The 20,888-nt window shown below is 41.3% G+C and overlaps 1 protein-coding gene across 3 annotated transcripts in view; it reads left to right on the forward strand.

Moving 5' to 3' along the window:
- The first annotated feature begins 7,394 nt into the window (after positions 1-7,394).
- SMG1 (SMG1 nonsense mediated mRNA decay associated PI3K related kinase) overlaps positions 7,395-20,888 on the forward strand; it is a 66,254-nt gene continuing 52,760 nt past the window's right edge. The window contains exons 1-2 of one of the 3 annotated variants that reach the window (XM_064461798.1): positions 7,395-7,691; positions 17,084-17,247. In XM_064461798.1, coding sequence (XP_064317868.1) covers positions 7,603-7,691; positions 17,084-17,247 — 253 coding nt within the window. In that variant the 5' untranslated portion in view covers positions 7,395-7,602. Of the gene's footprint in view, positions 7,692-12,528; positions 12,558-17,083; positions 17,248-20,888 lie in introns of those variants that run through there. The other 2 variants (XM_064461799.1, XM_064461800.1) reach the window with 2 other exon arrangements.

Genomic DNA, 20,888 nt, shown 5'->3' on the forward strand with positions numbered 1-20,888 from the left:
ATCGATTACTTTCTAGCTGAATGAAAGGCTGATCGTGTTTGTTATAAGGCCTCTGCGTTAACGGACTGTAATGCCACTGTGTACATTGGTTGTACAAGCGGTGGTCCAAGGAGGACAGCTGTGCTACAAGGAACAGGGCAAAAGCATAGCATAAACTATGGTCTAGAACAACAATGGAAGAGAGAAAGATTAGGAGAGATACGTGCTCTGTTTAAAGGCTCATTCTGCTTCAGATTATGAAGCTCCTGCTGACTTCAGGCTCTTGGACTCTTCAATAGCAGAATTATTAGACTTAATGTTATGTTGTGCTCCAAGATCCCAACTAGATCAAGGTCTTACTGTGCTTAACATAAGGAAAGATATAATTCCTGCCTGGGAAGCTTTTCAATATACAGAGTTTTATAGAATAATATGTTTTTTACAGGAGAAATCACAAGTATTGGGGACTAAGGAGTATCAGTTACATGTAAATCACCAAAAAAAAAAAGTTGAAAGAACATGTCAATACTGCATTATGAGATCTGCTGTCTGTCTTCTATTTATTTCTGATTTAATTCCTGGATTTTTCTCGGCAAACACACAGAAACTGAATTAAGAGAACTTTCTGAAGGCTGCAAAAGCAAAGCTTGCAACTTGGGAAAAAGTCAGAATTCAGGTTGACTGGGAATAACGTACGCTTTTTATGCACAAGAATGCATATTATTTTTTCATCCTGGCCTGGAGATGAGTCAAAGCTGTGTATTGAAGGAAGCTGTGGTTTGTAAGGCTGTTGTTAGAGAAGCTGGAAATTGTAGTGATTTAGATAGGGCACTACAGGAAGATGATCTGGTGGTTATAATGCACGTATGTAATTTGGGAAATCAGATTCTCTCTTACATAATGCTAGACAGCTCTCCCACACCTAGATTTTCACAGGCTCAAGTACCAAGCCTTTGTACTGAATGTATCTGGCAGTAGAAGGCAATTTATTCTCATCTGATTCAGCTTGAATTGAGTCATTATTTAGACATGGACACAGCCTTTCTCACAAAAATAACGTGCAGTAACAACTATGCAGGTGAAATTTCAACCAACTAGTGCCTGGGGCCTCAATTTCTCCTGTAGAGACTTTGAACCCTCCTGGGTTTGCTCTAGATAGTGCCAGGTGACTGTGGCCACAGGGATGCCTGTCCTCTGCAGTGCCAAGCAGAAGAGCTGTGGCTGAGCTGGAGCAGAGCAACTTCTGCTGCTGCTGACCCTGAGTTTACCACAGCTTTATCCACACACCACAAGCGAAGGAGTCCAACTCCATTTATTTTATGCTGAGGAGTGTTTCTCCACCCTGGTAGCATGTTATCATGCAAATATCCCGAGGTGTGAAAGACTTTGTCTTTTTAGCTGGTTTCTTATGGAAGCAGAAGCTACATGATCACCAGGTGGGCTGTGGGTCCTCTAGTAATAACTGTCGGTCCCATTGCCAGCTCTGTGCTCAAACACTTCAACTTGTGAGTTTCCACAAAAACACCCTTCAGGACTGTGAAAAAACTTATGTGGGACTTGAGAAATGTGTGCAGAATTTACAGGTTATCTTGTACTTCACGTATAAAATCAGTCCCATGGAAGACCGCCTGGGTTGGAGCAGTGAACTCTGGTGGATAAGGACCTGCTGCTTAAATCTCTGAGTCTGACCCCATGGCTCCACCCTTTTGTGTGCTGATACCATGCTTTTTTCTCATAAAGGCTGGTTATCGAGTTGTCACTCAAAGTATGACCCAAGTGACATCTCTAGTGATATTATCAAAGTCTTTTCCAGGGGCTTCAAGGAAAGATGGGGAGACACGGACTTGGTAACATTGAAACCTGGAACACGTTAACAAGCAGGTAAGAAAATAAGCCAAGAAAAAGCAGTTAAAATTAGAGAAGATTAAAGGATAAATACCTTGGGGGAGTTTACTGAATGTTTTACATTTAATTGTACTGCATGTCTTAGACCAATTTTTCTTTTATTTTTCATAGCACTCTACTATCAGCAGTAAGCACCAAACTGAGCTAAATTAACAAGTTGGATTCATTACACCATCCAAACAAATTTCCCTGGGCTTATTATGCCTTAAGGGCTTGATACTTTCCTGGCAGCCTCTCTCAAATTATCCCTTCAACAAACATGACATAAACTCTGGTCTGTAGAGCATGAAAATTTATGTGAGAGATCAGTTATTTTAACAGATGGAAATTCTCAGATTCACCAGAAAGGTGAAGCATCGAGTACACTATTAATTTCTCAAAAGGACTTCACAGTATAATAGTCTTGTACTGTTGGCATCCACGGTAAAAGATAACTGCTTCTCGCTCCAACTGTCTTTTTCTGCAGTGCAGTACAGTGAACGCCAGCTCTGTTCCAGCATTGTGCAGCATTTCATAATATGCAATTGCTTGTAAGTCCTGATTCAGCTTTTCATTCTTGCAGGATGCAGTGTTTCTCATTAAGCTTCTGCCTGGGCTCTCCAGAAATAATGCAAGCAGCACAAATCTCCCAACACCTGCCAGTCAAAACAGCCAACTCTTGCAGCAACATGAACTAATCTGCAGCCACGCTGTTTGGCTTGCAGATAACAGAACGTCTTGGCCAGGACCTTGGGTATGGCACCATCTCATTGAACAGAAGAGCGAACTGCTGCTTGTGACACACATTTTATTCCGTATGAGTAAAAGCACATTTGATTCTCGGCCAGCGTTGCCTACCAATCAGACATGTGGCTGTTCCACAACGAGTTTGATCTTCAGAGATGTTGAGAGAGTTTTTTAACTGAGTTGCTATGATGCTGTCAATTTAACTACGTAATACGCTGCGTGCAGACTATGACTTTCCTGAAGCATTCTGTGTGACTTCCAAAACTCACAAAAAGATTGCTGCAGTTTCTGCTCTCCTGAAGACCAGCATGGAAACTACTGCCTTTGGCTATCTTGCCATTTTAACCCTGGTTGAAATTTAAGAGATGTAATGTGGCTGATTTTATTGACAAAAATTTTACTTTTCTACCATTTTTCCTGGTACATTTCAAGACCTACAACTGTTTTAGGCCATGTATTTTTCAGGCTAAAGTAACTGCAACAACGACCTGTTCAGGAGCCAGTCTCTTAAAGGGAAGTGCTCAGTTTATATATTATATAAGACTGTTGCTGGTAATATGTAAATGGTGTCTAGAACATTTATGAAAGCATATAGTTAATAAACAGAAAGACATACTGTTAAGAAACAGAAAATGAGAAACAACTTATATGCACAACGAAGGACTTCTATAGTCCATGATGTAATGAATCTAAAATGAACATATGTGACAGGAATGCAAATATTTACTGATATACTGTACATAATGCTACCTTACCTCAGAGATGTAAAATGCCTTAAAAATGTGATAGCCTTAAAGAAATTCAGTAGAGCAAAACTGCAAGTTCTGAGAAAGTGAAAATATTGTATTTGTTGTACTGATTTAGAGGAATACTGTTCAGTAAAAGTTATCCTCTAAAAGACCTTGAGGAAATGGAGCAGATGGTTCCATGTGATACCCCACTTACATTCAAAGTGGTTTTATAAATACTCAGAAACGGTGCAATAATATTTCTCTTAGTATTTTATGTAAGAAAAGAAGGTAAAAGATGATTTTTCCTAGTATTCAAATGACAGTGCATTTATTATGGAATTCTAAAATGTAAGATTGACTTTTTTTGCACTAAAAAGATTTTCGACGCAAGACCCTAGAATGGTTCAATATGCCTTGCTATTAGGACTATTTTTACATTGGATTTCTGTATTGATACACACCAAAGGATAAGGAAAAATTCCAGTTTGAGATGAAACAAGGTAGGCCCCAATGCAGAGTGCACCATTTGTTCATGATGGACAGTATCGCTGCTCGGCAGTACAATCTCCATAGATCATCATACCTGCCGGCATTTTTAATGAAGAAAACAGTAGGACTCCTGGGGGACCTACTGTGCATGCGCTGACGGGCTGTGCCTGCGCCACAAGTACAATATGTTCTGGACACCCTGGGCTCTCTACGCCTGCACAGATTGGCCATACATCACATGTGCTTTGAGCCTGCTATGTCCAGAAAATAGTGTGTGGGGCCATTCGACTGAAAATCTGGTAGGTTACTGATAAAAACAGGATTCTGCCATCAAAGCAGTAGAATTGGCAGGTATAGGGAATAACTATTCTAGGAATAATTTATAATTTTAAAGAAGCATCCATCTGCAATATACAGGCTACAGGATCTTGGCGTCTGGTACTTCTCTGCTCTAGTTAGATACTGTGTTGCTCCTTGGCTTCTGTCCTATTTCCAGAAGAGGAAATAGCCTCTCTTTCCCTCTCATGGTTGGTGATTGTTTTTCTCTCAATCTGTAGCTTTGTTATGGATCAGAGGGAGCCAAGGGCCAAAAGTGACTTGTAATCCTCAGCACATGCTGTTTTTTCTAGACATACTGCTTAGTAAGGAAATAAGCTAATAAGGGGTAAATGATGCAATACGGTGCTTACCGCTCCCTATTTCAGCACATTAAATACATACAATCTGGACTTTATTCCAACTAAAAATAACACTCAGATTAATACAGCTTTCTTTTATATATTAAATAGAGAAATCCTTACCATGAATTATAAAGCAGGAAAAGTGTGGTTCACAGTGTCTGTTACTCCAGAGTTCTGCATTAGGAGGGACGTGGACAATTTGATGGAGTGGATTGAGCATACACCCAGGAGTGAGACAGGAGACATATTGCTGCAAATGTCATTGACTCATTCTGAGATTTAAGACAGTTCTTTTAAGTCTGTATATCTCTGTTTTGAGAGGGTCCAGATTTAAACACCTTATTTTTTAACAAGACTCAAGAATCTATGCTTTCAACTGATGTAAGTGCTGGCCACTAAGTATACAAAACTGAAGTCCCAAACTTGAGGAAAGAAAATTAGAAGGCAATTTTTAACATCCTGGCCTCAGCTTCCCTGGGCTTCTTCATTCAGAGAGTGGTGTCTGAATGGCCTTATCCATCTTTGCCAAGTGGCTGAAATCTGCAACTGAGAAAGTGCTATAGAAATAATTATTGCTCTATCTCACAAATCTTGATGAGTACTTTAACTATTATCCGTAATACCGTTCAAGTTTCACAACATAATCTTGTAGAAACAGATCAAGTATATCTTCATTTGGCAACTATATAACATTTTACAGTTTTAAGGCTGTATACAACGGCAGATTAGAAAGCTAGATATCACTGATCTATTTCACAAATGGAGACAACTGCACTCGGAAGAGGGATCTGCATTAGACTGCACAGAGTGCAGCAAATTCACCACTAGAATACAGGATTTCTGATACAAAATTTACCAGACACTAAATCAGTGGTTCTTAAACTCTTGATATACGCAGCCAGTTGTTGGCCATAGTATGCAAGCTTTCCTTCTTGCCTCCCCTTGCTAAATTAATTTGAAGGGTAGTTAAAAATACATTCCTAGCATTACTTTGCCTCTCAAGTGAATCAAGTTGTTACCCTTGGGATGCTACTCAGTCATGAAATAAAAAGAAAGATCATCACCTGATGCATCACCACGGGCAGAGAATCTCCTAGACTATGTTGGAAAGGGTGAGCAAATTTGCAGCAAATATTGCTGCTACATTTATAAAAAACTAATTTTACCACATATTGTGTAATTCTGGATGTCCTTCTTGATTATAAACAAGGGGAAAAAAGATCTATCATGGCTCACGGAATTGGTGGTTTTTGCAAAACTAGTTCGCTGAAGATACGTAAGTGCATGTCAGTTGAAAGAGTCTGATGAACACTGGATCATATTGCATTATGGCATTACGTTGCAATGAAGCCTTGTGATACAATTTCTTTTTTTTTTTTGTCCTGAAATTGATTTTGAAAGCTGTACATGTCTTGCACACGTTGCTTATGGACTGTAAGCCAACAAGACCATGTCAGCAGGATGATGGCTGCCCAGCAGAATCCAGGGGAGGTGACAGTATGCCATCTGTCTTAGCTAAGTCACTGAAAGAACCGTGGCATTTTATGCACAGGGGAATTTTAAAAGTCTCCTCGGGTCTTTCAGCGGCCTCAAATCTAGGATATTGTAATTTAAAAAGCAGTTTGATCTACCTGGTTCTCTTTGCTGAGTATCTAACCAAACTATTATAATTTTTCATAACTAAGGAATTATGCTGCAGACAGGAATCGGGTTTATCAAATCAGCTAATGTAAGTTTCTAGGTCTTGCAGGAGAAATAAAAATAAGCCTGAGACAGTCTTCATATCTTTTTTGGGAAATGTACTTAGAATATCTCCCAAACTGAGGAGACACTTTTTCTCCCCTCAGCTCTGCCTGCCTTCCTGTTTACAGATAGGCTTTTCCCCCAATGGGCATCAAATGCCCTTCTAGCAAATGTGGTGACTGTTTTACATAGAAAAGTCATCCGGGCTTAGAAAGACACTATTTTGCTAGTCTGCTTTTGAAATGCATTTTAGCAGCTCTGAGGAAAAATGGAGGAAGAAGGAGAAACCTTAGGGGTTTAGTTAGTGTGGGGGATTAGTCAGCTTTTTGCTGACCACTGCCAAACATCAGACTCCTCCCTGGCAGTCATATATGGGTGACATGTCCTATTGGGGAGAAACGTGCGGATGAGGATCTGATCTATTCAGAGGGACGCATCTCCCCGCAGACACTCCAGCAAGGCTTGGGGAAGCACAGACCCCTGCAGAGGGAAGGGGGGAGGATATCCGCAGCCTCTTAACAAAGGGACATGGGAGCAGGGCAGGGGTCCTCCAGCTCTGCTCAGGGCCTGGGAGCCCCGCCACCTCTCAGAGCTCAAGGGCCCCGGGCTCCACTCAGGACCCGATCTCTGGGATCCTCTGGTTCCCCTCCCACTTGGGGGACTGGGAGCCTCCGCCTCCCTCATGCCCCGGGGACCCCGGTCCCCTCAGAGTGCTGGGGCGCCTGGATCCCCTCAGGGCCCGGGACACCCCAGATCCCTTCACGCCGGTCAGGCTGGGATCCCCTGGCTGCCCTTACGCCCAGGGGCCCTAGGTTCCCCTCACAGCTGAGGGGCTGCGCGCCCGCCAGCTGCCGCCGAGCCTGACAGCCCAGAGACCGCCGGCTCCTCTCATCACCCGGGGGGTGGGATCCCCCGTTGCCCTCCCGCCCTAGGGCGGGGTGGCAACGACGGCCGCCCGCTCCCCCACGCCCACTCACAAGGGGGACCGCCCGCGGCCCCGCGGGGCGGGCAGCACCCGGGACACCCCAGCGCCCCGCAGGTGGAAAAGCCCATCCCGTGGCTGGCGGAGACGGCCCGCCCCTGCCGCCCGCTCCCCGCCCTCCCGGCGTGCCCCGCGGAGGGGGCGGGCGGCCCATGTCCGCGATCCCGGCATGCCGCGCGGCCGGGCAGTAGCCGGAGCAGCCGCGGCGGCCGCGTCCCCTCCCTCCGGTGTGAGACAGCAGCTGCCTGCCGAGCGCCAGTGAGGAGCCGCCGCCCGCGCCTCTCCCCCTCCTTCCTCCTTCTCCTCCGCCTCCGCCGCCCCTGTCCCGCGCCGCTGCCCGGCCGGCCATGCCGTCTCGGGCAAGGTAATGAGCCGCAGAGCCCCGGGGTCTCGGCTGAGCGGCACCGGCAGCAGGCAGCACTACCACCCGCGGGGCTGGAATGACTGGCAACCCAGGTGGGCAGGGCTGGGGCAGGGGGCGCGGCCTGGCCGCCTGCGGGGCGCGGGGGCCGGGGTAGCGGGGCGCTGCGGCTGGCGGCTCGGCCCGGCCCGGCCGCCGGGCCTGGGGGAGCGGAGCGGGGTGGCGCGGGCCGCGGCGGCTCGGAGCGGCGGCGGAGCCACTTCCTGGCTGTTGGGCCTAGGGGCGGGCGGGCGGCAGCCGCCGGGCCTAGCGCGGGGAGGGTGGCGGCGGGCCGGCCGCCGGGCCTAGGCGTCAGGGAAGGGGCTGGCCGCCGCCGTGCCCGGGCACGGAGGGAATTTCGGATCCCTGTCTGCGGGCGGCCGGAGACGGGACAGGGGGCGGTCTGTCACCGCGCGGGACTCGGTGGGACCCCGGCCCGGGTCCTGAGCTGGCGGGTGAGAGGGCTCCTTCCTCCCCCGGTTCTCCCGGTGTCCCTCCCCCCTTGATGTCCCTCCTTCCTCGGTCTCCGCGGCTCGGGGTGGCCGTAACGTACCTGGCCGGTCCCTGGTGCGTGTCCGCGGGCAGTGGCCGCCCACGCCGCGCGCTGGGGGAGGCCTGGCTGGAAGGCAGGAGCGCTGGGGGCCTGCCGGGGAGCGGGGGGCTGCGGCCGGCTTCATACCTGCGTTTTTTCACTCTCGTTTTCAGCTGGCAGTTAATCAGAGAATAACAGAGGCTGCAGAAGTACTCTTAGTCTTTTGAGGGTTAACAAAATAGTACAGGATAGCTTTTTTTTCTTTTAATCTGGGGAAAATAGTTGATCTCTTGAGTAGGCTGAGGTGAGAGCTTGTACGATGTGTTAGGTTTTAAGGTGGGTTTATACCTGGTACTTCTTAGTAAGTGGAATTCAAAGTCTGTTGGCTACTTTAGTCAAGCATAGACAGTGTGTTTCAGGTCTTGATTACTTATATCTGGTGCCAGTGTATTTTCTGTGCCGCTCAGCTTTGGCCAATTGTTGTGTAGAACTTGTTAATAAACTTGCTGTTTCTTAATTTTTTTTTAATGTGGAAGATTTGGGACTCTTTTAGTGGTTTTGAATGTTAACACAATGTGGGACCCTACTTTTAAACTTTCCAGCAAAGAACAAAGTAGCATGTACTTGGGAATGTATGTACAGATGGTAGTGCTAGTCACATGTCATTTGGACTAGGAAAATGGGGTGGACGTGAAGGTAGATCTTATGAAACATAGATGTAACGTCAGTATTTACTGTGAAGGAAGCTTTCCTTTTGCTTGAACAGCTAGCAGCGCAGCCCCTAGGGCTAACGCTAGAGGCCATTCAATTCTTAATGGTGTGTGGGACATGGTTATTTAAGTTCTAATTTCTTCTGTTATTGAACTACTTGGTCAAATAACTTACTGGTTTTTCTTCACTTAAAAACTTGCAAACCTCATTGGCAACATCTTCATATAGCATCTAGATTTTTTAGGGGGAGGAACTAAGAAGTCTGGTCTCTCTTTTACACCTTACCTGTTACCTTGCTTCAGATTTCTGGGCTGCAGTCTGGAATTCTGGACCCTAACTCTTGCCCTTCTCACCTCGAAGAAAATCGATGTACATCTTGTGTCTTTGCAGTGGATGGCTTCTATAAATGCTTTCTGGTTGGATATGTTAATTTGTCACAATTTAGCCTAAAAAGATAGGTCTACAGGGGCTAGGAAGCTGACTTTTTCCAATATAGCTTCGTCTGCAATGTTCAGTTGTGTTAGGGGTGAAAGTAAGAGTGTAGCTGCAGAAATGCTTTGCCTGGTGATAGGGCTAGTTTAAGAAGTTAGACTGTTACCTCAGTGTCTGACTCTGGCCTGTTCCTCATGCTGTAGTTTGGTGCCTCCTTAGCTCTCAAGTACAGCTGCTGTAAACTGGGCTGCTAAAATAGTTATCCCAAAAGCCACAGCAGAAATGAAAATCTGAAAGCATGAGAGAAGGCGTGGCAGACTAGGGGAGCTTCATAGTGTGGCTAGGGCCTAGTTCTCTTTCCATCCCACTGTGTGATTAGAGCTCCTGCTAAGAAATAGGTAACATGTCTTCACTGATCCTGTCACTTGTAAGAAATTAACTTTATCCTTTCCTTTAAATATTATTTTTTAATCTAGTGAGAGTGCCCAGGAACCAGAAATGTTCTCACAGTCCCAAACACAGAGCATATTTTTCTCTGGATGTTATGCTGAAGTTTTTTAAATCTCAGAAAGATAGTTTTGGTGATATAGAACCTGTGAGTCTACACTAAGAGTTTAAAGAACGACACAGAGATTAAATCAGTCTTTGTTTTGGTGTTAACTAATTTTTAAAAGTGATTCACGTGCATGGTTGAAGGAAGATCTGTTATATAAAACTGGGAATGAGTGTTTCTTTTTCATTGATTGTTTCATATATGCTCTTGGACAAACCCTACAACACAAAATATACCCACGTATTCTTTCCTTCCCCTTTCTTTTCTATTGACTGTTAGTTTCGTTTAGCTTATGTGATGTTGCTGGTAAATGCTTTCTTGCAGGGTGTGGAAGAGGGAATGCATGTGGCTGAAGTAATGAAAACTGCAGTAATTGTAGTTGCTTCAAGTTCCTAAAGGGGAAAAAGGAACTGCTAATGCACAGGTGTATTATCAGATGGATTGTGTTTTCAAACACACATTTTTGTGTGAGTAAAAATTACTAGATCGATTCTCACTACTAGGTCCACACGCCTCTCAATTTTTAGTAATACTAATCAACATTGGGACTTGAGGTGAAAACAGTGTGAAATTGAAAGTTGAAGCCCACATCCTTTTTTAAGGGAGAGTCATTTTTAATTAGAACTTGATTTTTTTTGTGCCCGCATGAATGCAGTCATATCTGTCAGATACATGTGGACTGGCTTTCGTACAGCGTGTGTATTGATAGAGTTGTGTATTACAGAGGAAGAAGTTGTCCTAATATATACAGGCATATTAGTTTGTGTACTAAGGTGTACCAGACTGTAAATTAATAGCAACACAAAAACTTTTTAGATAAATGTTGGATGTATGTGACGGAGAATGGTGAGGTGTTTCTGAGAAAGTTTGATAAGATCTTGTTCCCCCTTCTTCTAATATTTATAGCTTTCTAGGCTTTGACTACTTTTTTCTTTTCTTTTTGTTTGACAGATCTCACTGTATTTCTCCAAATATTTTTTCTGGGGGAAAAACTGAAGTCATGTCAGTGTGCAGATCTTGCGTGTGAGCAGTGTCAGTCCAGTAGAGTGCTGAAGGCTAATTATATACTGAAACAGGCCATACTTCCCCTTGATAGGAAATGCCCTGGGTGGCAAAGCAAGTTGCATGTGCTTGTGGTGGTACTAAGCAGGAGTGTGAGTGCAGGGTAGTAGGTTAGCGAGTGTGGGGTGCACCATGGCTTTCTTATTCTTAAGCGAACGTGTGAAAAAGAAGTAAAGATTCTAATTAACAGGACCTCTCTGTCTCTCATGTCATAAATGTAGGTTAGCAAGGGAGTATACAGCAAAGCAAAAAAGAATCTCTCTCATCTGAAAAAAGTTCCAGAAGTGTCTTATTAGGTTCCATACTGAAGTTCGTTCTTGAAAATGAAGTGTATCCTTCTCATGCAATGTAAGTCAGTGTTACAAATTACTAATTTCTGTTAGCATGGTGCCTGCCAAACCACCTAGGTTCCTATGGGTCTGGACCTGATGAGACAAGACAGTTTTAAAATACAGCTCTCATTCCAGGTAGCTTATAACCTAAGCAGGAGAGCAGTATTAGTTGGCACTTCATAACTGAGGACAAGTACTCTGTGTTTAATTAGAGACAGAATAGGGGGTATTGGCAGGGAACAAAGAAACTCATCAGAGCAAATGGGCTAAGAAGGTGGTGGTTAGAGCAGCGCTTTTTGTGTGGCTGTGAAGGGCAGAGGCATGTCCTTCACAAAAAGCAAGCACTAGTTGTGGATATTGTCTGTTCATAATGCTGGATTAATACATTGAATGACAAGCAAGGTGATAGTGGGTGATGTATGTAAGGAAAGTTGAGACAGACTCTGTTTCTTCTCTGTTTGCATGTACAACAAGGTATGTAGAAAATTTTTTTTAGAAATAGGCTGAAATCTTAGTTTGGACAGGTCTGTAACTGAGAGACCTGAAAGTGGATTACATAAAGATGTTTGAGGATGTTGCTGAAATTCCCTCAGAGTGGGTGTAGAGTCGTGTTAAGATGGAAGTTGGTAAGCCTTCTCCATCTCTTCAGGGATAGTTGAGAGAGAGTGCAAAGAGATATATATGTACATGGCAGGGAGAGAGAAGAATAGTCTGTGGTGTTGAAGGCACTTAGAGAACAAGATGCCATATCACTTGTGAGGTGCTGTTGTGAAGAGGTCCGTGGACACCTTGGGAAGAGAGTCAACAAGTAATTCTTGATCTCCTCTCACATCTGAGTGTGTTGAATATGCTGATAAGGTTGGGAAGGTATGAGATTAAAGAGGTTTTTTTTGTAAAAAGGGGGAGTGTAGGTTTGTAATGCGAAAGCCTTTGTTTTTAATGAGAAGACAGAAGAGAAAGATGTGTGAAAGATGATGAAAGTATGTCAGTGTGAAGCAAAAGGAACTTGGAGAGCAGGTAGTCTTCCATACAAGAATAGCCATAGTGGGTCAGACCAAGGATTTAGCTAGCAAAATACCCAGTATCCAGAAGTGGCTATTGGAAGATGCCTATTGAAAAATCAGAACAGCATGCATGTATGTGGTACATTTCCCTGACATTCCCTCCTAATGTCCGTCACAGGACAGAAGGAAATTGGTGAGCTGCTGTGTAAGAAGGGAGTGATGCAGAATCAAGAAGTGATTTGAAAAACTACTGTGACTGCAGGTAGTTGTCCAGCAGTGGAGATGGCAGAATTGCGGTAGGAAAATAGTTAATTAGTTATTATCTTACTAGTAGAAAATGTGGCCACTCGCACTCTTGTTGTGCTCTCTCAACACAGGAGTAGAAATGAATGTAGATTTTGGGGTGGGGTCAGCCAGGCTTGGGCTTGGCAAAATGGACCAAGTGGTGATAAAAGAGCATGGCAGAAGGCTGTCATTGCTCTGCATGCCAGTGGAAGAAAGGGTGGAAACTTGTTGGGAAGCTGTTAATTTGAGTGGATACAGTGACTCTAAGTTTTTAAAATGTTTTTTTTGATAAAGACTTTAAGTAATGAAGAATTTGTCTGCATTATAGCAAATAATCTTGGCAAATAGAGCAGATAAGCAAGTAAAATTGACTGACTTGAACAATAATACAACCCATACAGTAGAGTTGTCTCAGAATAAATCCTCCGTGTAGATCCTGTACTTGGAAATAAAATCAAATGGAATAATTAAGTGGTTTTTTTTGTCTCAAAATAATGTCCATATGGCAGGGTCATTCTGAAAGAGCTACAGATAATGAACAGTATACACCAGATTGTAACAGGTTTCTTGGGCAAAAATTCTTAAGGCTTCCATATAATTAAAGAAACATGATATATTTTTGGTCTCTTTTTCCTTTTTCTAGATGAAAAGATTTTTCTTTTTTAAAAGCCAGTTGTTCTCAGCCATGCTTTATTCAGTTGTACAAATTGGCTAGTCAAATCATGCTGATACTTTTGATGGAATGAGATATACACTTACTTTTGGAAAAGTCCAACTTTCCTTTTCTATGTCCCTGGGAAAAAAAATCAGCTTTTTCTTTCTTTTAAAGAGAGAACTAGTGTCTGTTTCTGCTTGTTTAGGTGGGTGAACTGTTTTCTGATGGATAAAGGCAGGTTAAAAAAACACCCTGCAGAAAACTAAATGCAATCTCTTCTGTATAAATGATATTGCTAAAACAGTGTATGCAGGAAACTGGTGCTGGTGTTAGTGGTAATCAGGCAGCCTTCCACCCAGAACAAGGCACAGATGAAAACTGTCATGTGAGCTGGTGAAGTACTTTGCTTAGTCTCCATCATTGAGTGTTTCAGGTGGAAATAAGAGTAGTGTCTCACGAGGTGGCAAATACGCTTTTGAAGCCACAGTGTAAGGTAATCAGTCATGTAATCCTTGCAATTTCCCATTCCAACTTTGTCTAATATCAAATTTGTATTTGTACTCTGCTTATCTGTTGCTAACATTGTACATTGCGTTTTTATTAGTATACAATGTTTGTTCAGCTCTGTGACAGTGTCAATGTATGTAACTGATAAATTTGTTGTTACATGGACTTCTTTTGAAAGATGATGCTAAGCATTATGTCTGCCACGTAACCTACCATCTGCTTGGCACAATATAATTAAAGTGAAGATACTGCCATGTGAACAGGAAAAGTGCCCTCCTGGAATGTGGGCATGAGTTGAGGTAGCTGGGAGTACAGTTCTTCCCATTGCCTGGTGGAATGGCTGCAGTCTATCTTAAAGGGCTGGAGGGAAGTGGAAAAAGTAACTAGTTTTAAGACTTTGGCATGTACCTGTCTGTAGAGTGGCTGTGTTTTGAGTTCTAAGTGGTTGTCTGTGAAAGTCATGAATGTGTTACTGACATGAAAAATGGTGTTTTTCACAAGCAGATTTGAAAAGCACATGTCTCTTCCTGTGCAGACAGGCTGTGTTTTGCTGTGAGTTTGCACAGCAGTGTCCTGCATCATGCAGGTGTCTGGGTTCCTTGGTAAGGGAGCACAGGCGCAGGTGACAGGTACTGGGGTCACATCCTGAGGTCTCAATGGGCCCACGCCACAAACTCCCAGAGTGCTGATGCAGAAGCCTACAGTACAGTTCTTAAATTCACTTCCTACCTGAGAAATGGTGTGCATCACTGGACAGCTAGGAATCCACAGGCCCATGAGATGGTGGGCTATGCTTCTGGTGTGAATTTTACTGCAAGCTTCTTCCAGTTCAAAATCCTCCTTCAAAGCAATTCGGTCCAAGGCATCCAGTTGGGTCAGAGAACCTGTTTCTCTGGAAACAGTATCTTTCTATGAAGTGGTTTTTTTCTGCCTGATAAAGAAAGGGCAGAAATTGCTGGATATCTAACCTACATGTTTATTGTAGTGGGAGCAATGTTTTCAGTGGGAACTATTGTCTCTTAAACTGATACATAAGAGAACAAATAAATATTTTTAATAGAATTGTGCTTACCTTTTAGTTGGGTAATAAAGTATATGAACAGGTCAGCTTGCAGAAAGCTGTTCCCAAACACAGAATGAAGCGAGTGTGTGGTTTTTCCCAGGGAAACAATAGGCTTATGTATTTTACCACAATGGAAAATTTTACAAAATATTCAAACCTGTACTGCAGGAAGTGAAGTTAGCTGAGAACATGTGTCGTCCTTCAGTTGTCTGGGATACACAGAACAGTCTTAAAAATTGTACACTTAATCAGCTTGCCATCAGACTTAAGAATGTCAGACGTAATGCTTGATGGTTGGAGATGATACAGTCTACGGCTCGTTGCCTTAAAAACCCCCAATGTTTGGGGAGGTACTCTATTAAGAACCCATCAGTACTTTCAATTTACTAATTGAAAATTACTAGTCTGTTTCATTGAAAGGCTAAAATAATTTGAATCCTCCATAATAAACTCTGCTCAAAATGAGCTGGAAGTCTCCCAAGGTTTTAGGGCAGGGAGAAAATCTGGGGGCTCTCTAGCTGACTGGAAAACTTGCACGTGGTATAGCCACACTTAAAGTTCATACCATTTGAAGGGACAGTGCAGAAGTTTGTTGCTGTTCCACATAACTTAGGTGAATGATGAAGGTCCAACTGTATAAGTATTTCTTCAGTCCTAGTTGACTGTCATGAGCCAGGACTTTTACTAAGGCTTTGCCTCATGAGTAGCATAGCCTGTTTTATGAAATAGTCCAAGCAAGTGCTCAACAAAACAGTAGGTGTGATGTCATAGTGAATACTGAATGAGAAGAGTGTATCTAAAGATAAATTGCTTAGAGCAAAAGGGAACAATACCTGCCAAGCAAACGTAGTGTCAACCTTTCACCACGAGAACAGGGCAAAAGCATAATCTTCTTTTGAACCCTGTTCCAACTTGATAGTATGTTGTCTTTTAATATTCTCAAGAGACTAAAATGTGTGTGTGCGGGTGTTCTTTAATTCCGGTTGTTTTTGCAAGTATCAACCTTCATGGTATTACTCTTCCAGTTGTACTGAGGATGAGCTATGTTTGAAAATAGCAAGCCTTCAGGGCAGCTTAAATAACTGCTTTTCAAAAATCTCAGCTGTGTTTTTCCCTTTTGGCCTTGATGTATTGAATTCCTCTTCCCTGAATCTGCCTACCAGTTCTAATCACAATGTTCTCCTAAAAACTAAAAATGAAAGACTTTTCATCAAGAACGTGTTGTGTTTGTCCTTACAGAAATTGTGGTTAATTTACAGGAATGAAAAAGATTGATTGGTCCTGCTTTTTGTTAAATAGTCAAATGAACTATCAAAACCTTAAAATAAAAGCAGTAGATCTTTAGAGTTTGCTTAGGAAAAGCTCTCTGTAAATAATTTGAATAGTGTTACGCCAAATATACTTGAGTTGGACAAAATTCTGCTGATTTTTTGTTTTGGATGGGCATTGTTTTACTGGTCTTATTGCAAAACCTCCAGTATTGGTTGCAAGAATGAGTTTCAAGTGATTGGTTGAATTTAGGTTCTGAAGTCTCATGCGCACAAGTTTAGTGTATTAAAGTTACTGAATTTTTAAAAATGAAATAACTTAGTATTTCCAGTGAGAAAAGCTGGTTTCATAATTTTCAACTTTTAAGGAAAAAGTTTATTCTGGGCTATAAATCAGTTTTGCGATATGAGAGTGGTTTAAACTTAACGCAGATTTTTAACTCACTTTATCTGCCACGTTTACTCTAAGGGATAACAGCTCTTAATTTATGTTCCAGTTTTTCCACAGTAAAGCCTGTTTTCTTGTTTTGCAATTTTTGTTTTGCAAAAACTTAATATGTGATTTGTATATTGATTATCAGTTACGTACTAGTAACACCTCCATCTAATAAGTGGTTTTACATTGCTCAATAAGGCCTGTAGTGTATTATGTAAATATTCACGTGTGGATTAGTAGTGATTCTGACAAATGGTGGACACTGCATTGCCTAGCTGTGGTATATACCTAGTTGTATTCTATTTTTCACTTCCCGGAAGTAATTTTTCCTCATATAGGCATCCAACTGAAAAGAGACTTGAGAATGTCCTGAGAAAAGGCACTGGCACACTCGAATGCATTTCCTTTGCATGTTGCTGTAATGATTAGTCAATTCTAATCCCAGTGTGAATTTAAGGTCACTTTTTAAGAAGCAGATTAGACACATAGCTTTTCTTGACACAGGAAAATACATTTGGGATTGTCATTTAAATATGTTGCATTTATAAGTGAATGTGAATCCCACTCCTATTATACCCCTACATAAAAAATTATTTTTCTCTTTATAGAACTGACAGTGCATCAGCTGACCAGGACAATTTAAAATACTCCTCATCCAGAGATCGGGGCAGTTCTGCCTCCTATGGATTACAACCCTCAAATTCAGCTGTGGTGTCTCGACAAAGACATGATGATATCAGACTCCACACTGACATACAGAATGAAGAAAAAGGTATACAGATCGCTGTTTCATGTATAAATTGTGAGGGGACATTCAAAGGCAGTAAACTCTAAATGGTGGAGATTTAAAAAAAAGGCAGTGAACTGATATTACCCCAGTATCACTGTGTTGAGAGATTTATCAGGGATCAAAGAAACTTTGTGGTTAGTATGAATAGTGAGAAAAATATGCACTTACATTAGGAGAAGAATGTGAGAGAAGACTTAATGCATTAACAGAGTAAGCGCTTTTTCCTAAAGAATAGTATTCTGGATGTGTCTGGTCTGCAAGTTGTAATTTCTTCCTGAATATTGTCTAATGCTTTTGGTATTGAAAATTGACTGCCTGATTAAATGGGCTACTAATCTGGTGTATTACCTACTGAAGCGAACTGGAATCTCTGGGAACCAAATCTATATTTTGTGATTAATGAGAATTTGTACTTCTGTGTGCCTCAGCCTGACTTCATATAAATTGTGTGATGTATGGATTATACAAATTTTTTTGTTTTTTTTGAGAATGGAAATGCTTTCTCTAGAAAATAGCTAAAAATTCAGAATAATTTTTTACATATTTATGAAAAAGAAATCTGTGTTCTGATTTCTTTTTTTTTAATCTCCAAATAAATGTATCAAATAGGAGGGTTCTTTAATGCAGAATCACTTTTTAGGCTACGTAAATTTTCTTCAGGCAGGCCAGACTCAAAAAAAATCTCACAGGAATATTAGTGTGGGAGTTTTTGTTCATGAACCTAAAAAGCATTTGCAGTCCCCCTACTTCTCTGCCTTGTAACTATCTGTAAAGTACTGCTACATCTTAGGAGAGGTTACAGCTGGGTGTTCTGATGCAAATTTATTTTTTTTATAAGTAGTAGCTACTGTTAGTAGGAGGCAGGAGCATGAAGTAGGTATTTGTTTATCTGCATACCTTGAGAACCTTAAGATTTGCTTAATTTTAACAGATAAATTAACCGCTTAGAAAGTAAGTATATTTGTCAGTGTGTCTGCTAAGACGGAGAGTTCAACAGTCTGGCATGGTAGGTTATTCTTACGCTTTGAAGTGTGCTAGTATTTAAAGAACATACTGTCAGTATAGTGAAACAGTAAGTTTTGGACAAATTAAGGTAGTTTGTGAAGTTGCTGAGAAGTGCCATTTGAAAAGAAAAATGTACCTACCTCTCCTTCAAGTACTGTATCTTACAGGGCATGTCTCTGCTAGCTCAGCACTTTAAGTATGCTATTTTGTTCAGGTATGACTTGGAAAGAGATGATTAGGATATTCTGTACTATAAAACCAAATTCCAAGTATCTCTAGTTCATTTTTATTTTTGGAGAAATTTGTAAGCTTACAGATTCAGAATAGTTTCTCTGTTTACTAAGATTTTTCAGTTAGTGTGTTGGAGGCTGCCCACATGGCATTTTCATTTTAAGAACTTCTAGCTTTTCTATCCAGGATAACCATATGTCATAAGTACCTAGAATCCTTGAGAAGAGATTCCACACAGACACACCACCACTCCCACCCATCCCCCTCCCCCGGTTTCTGATTTTGGTAATAAAAATGACTTCTAACTTGATAATTTTTGGAAGTTGTTCAGGTTCAAAAACCCCCAAGGATGGGAGGTTCTGCAGCTTCCCTTAGCAGCCTGTTTAGTGCTTTATCACTCTCCTAGTAAAAAATTGTTTTCCCATATCCAGTTTGAATTTTGCTTGCTGCAAGTTATGACTGTTGACTACTGTCCTTTTGCTCTGCAGCTGTAAGATTAGTCTGGCTGGTTTGTGGTGGGTTTTTTTGTTTGTTTTTTAAATAACCCTTCACATTAACTAGTGGAAGATGGCAATTGGATCTCTCCCTTTTGTCTCCTGTCCTTTACTTTATAAAACAAGACAGGAGAGTTGGAAGATAGTTTTCAAAACTAAATAGAAGGCACTCCGGTTTTTACTTACAGATGAGATGTTCTCCTCTCCTGCAACACTTTCTTCCCTTTTGATTTGTAACTATGATGTGCTCAGAGTCCTTACTGTTAACAAGATACTGCAGTAGTACTCATATATCATGCTATCTGCATATTTACGCTAAAATTAATAACAATGACATAGCTGATATTATTTGGCCTCAGATTTAACATTTGAAGGGAAATTAATAGGCTTATTAAATATTAGAATTTTTTAAAAAATTGTGGACCAGGAGATAACTGAAGAGAGTTATAATGTAATATTTACAACCTTGTTACTGAAAAAGCTGATTGCCCTGCTGTTTTTTAATTACTGTAAATGACAGTTTGTTTCATATTGTTACCAAAGATGTACCATCTGTATGTCAAGTGGGAGAATATAGGTCTGTGTTTAATTCATTTAACATAATGTCAAATGTGCTGTAGCAAATACTACATGCCTTTGCAGACAACTGAAAAAGCTGGGATATTTTGTGTGCTAGAGGGAATGTATGAAATAACTTTGAGTATGTGGTAGTATGTCTGTTTTGGGTAGCTGATGTTTGTGGTCTGAATACATGATTAGCTGACCTCTTCAGTTAAACTAAGTTCTTTGTTGCTTTGAATTTTAGTGATACACTTCTGTTCAGTCATTAATATAAATATTGCTGTTAGAAGTAATTTACTTCATAGGAGAGTGTTGATTTGTTATGACTAAATAAGGTTAAGGTCGCATACAGGTTAGTTTATGTTTAAAAATTGAGTTTAATGTTGTAAATCCAAATATACACAAATTATCTTTACTGTAATTGTAATTAACTAATTACAACTGAGACTTTGCACAGGATTTTCTGTAATGGTAGCATAGTCCTGTGTGTATAGAAATACAGACTTCTATTGGTAGTTTATAGCTTCTGTGTTATCAAAAGCCTTGCCTTCAAGATGACAATTCTCACAGCTAAGGTCCAGATTCACCTTGATGTTTCAAATTATTTTATCTGTGCTGTAGTCTCGGTAGGCTGCCTCTTTTTATGGAGAGCAACCTCTTTTTTCCCCAGGGTTTTTTATACACTGATGCAGGTGGAATTGTGGAAATACTTTTTCTGAAAGAAGTCATGTGTATTTTTTGCTGTTCTGGGTTTAATTTCATTAGTTGATTGTTCCCTGTCTCCGGCACAGAAGGAACTGTAGAAAGCTGCCTTGAAAGTGAGCTCCAATACGTTGAGTGAAGTATTGGGCATGCTCAGGGAACAGTTTAACTTCTCCACAGTACTACAGAGGAAGAACCTGTCCATCAAAATGGTGTAGCAGACTGGAAGAAATCTTTGGTTTCAACATATTCATACGTAAATTCTTGTGGATCTAAGAATAAAAAGAATTTAATTACTCAATGACACTTTCATTTCTGTTTTATATTGTTACGAAAGAGGTACCATATGTATCTCAAGTGGGAGAATGTAGGATTGATTTTAATTTAAGATATTTTATTATATTAAGATAATAATTAATTTAAGATAGTGTCAGTATTGGTGTGTGAAAATGAATGTTGTATATTTAGGGAGAGTTGTTCAATCTGTACATATAAATAATCTGTGGCTTTTTAAAAGCTTTCTGCTTTTTTTGTCATTTTACCGAGTCTGGTGGATTTATAACAAAAACAGAGTGGAAAATTGGTGTGCATAATCAAGGAGCCAGTAAGTGAATGTATCTAGGCATGTGT

The sequence above is a fragment of the Phalacrocorax carbo genome, chromosome 10 (genome assembly GCF_963921805.1).
Source record: "Phalacrocorax carbo chromosome 10, bPhaCar2.1, whole genome shotgun sequence".
NCBI lineage: Eukaryota > Metazoa > Chordata > Aves > Suliformes > Phalacrocoracidae > Phalacrocorax > Phalacrocorax carbo.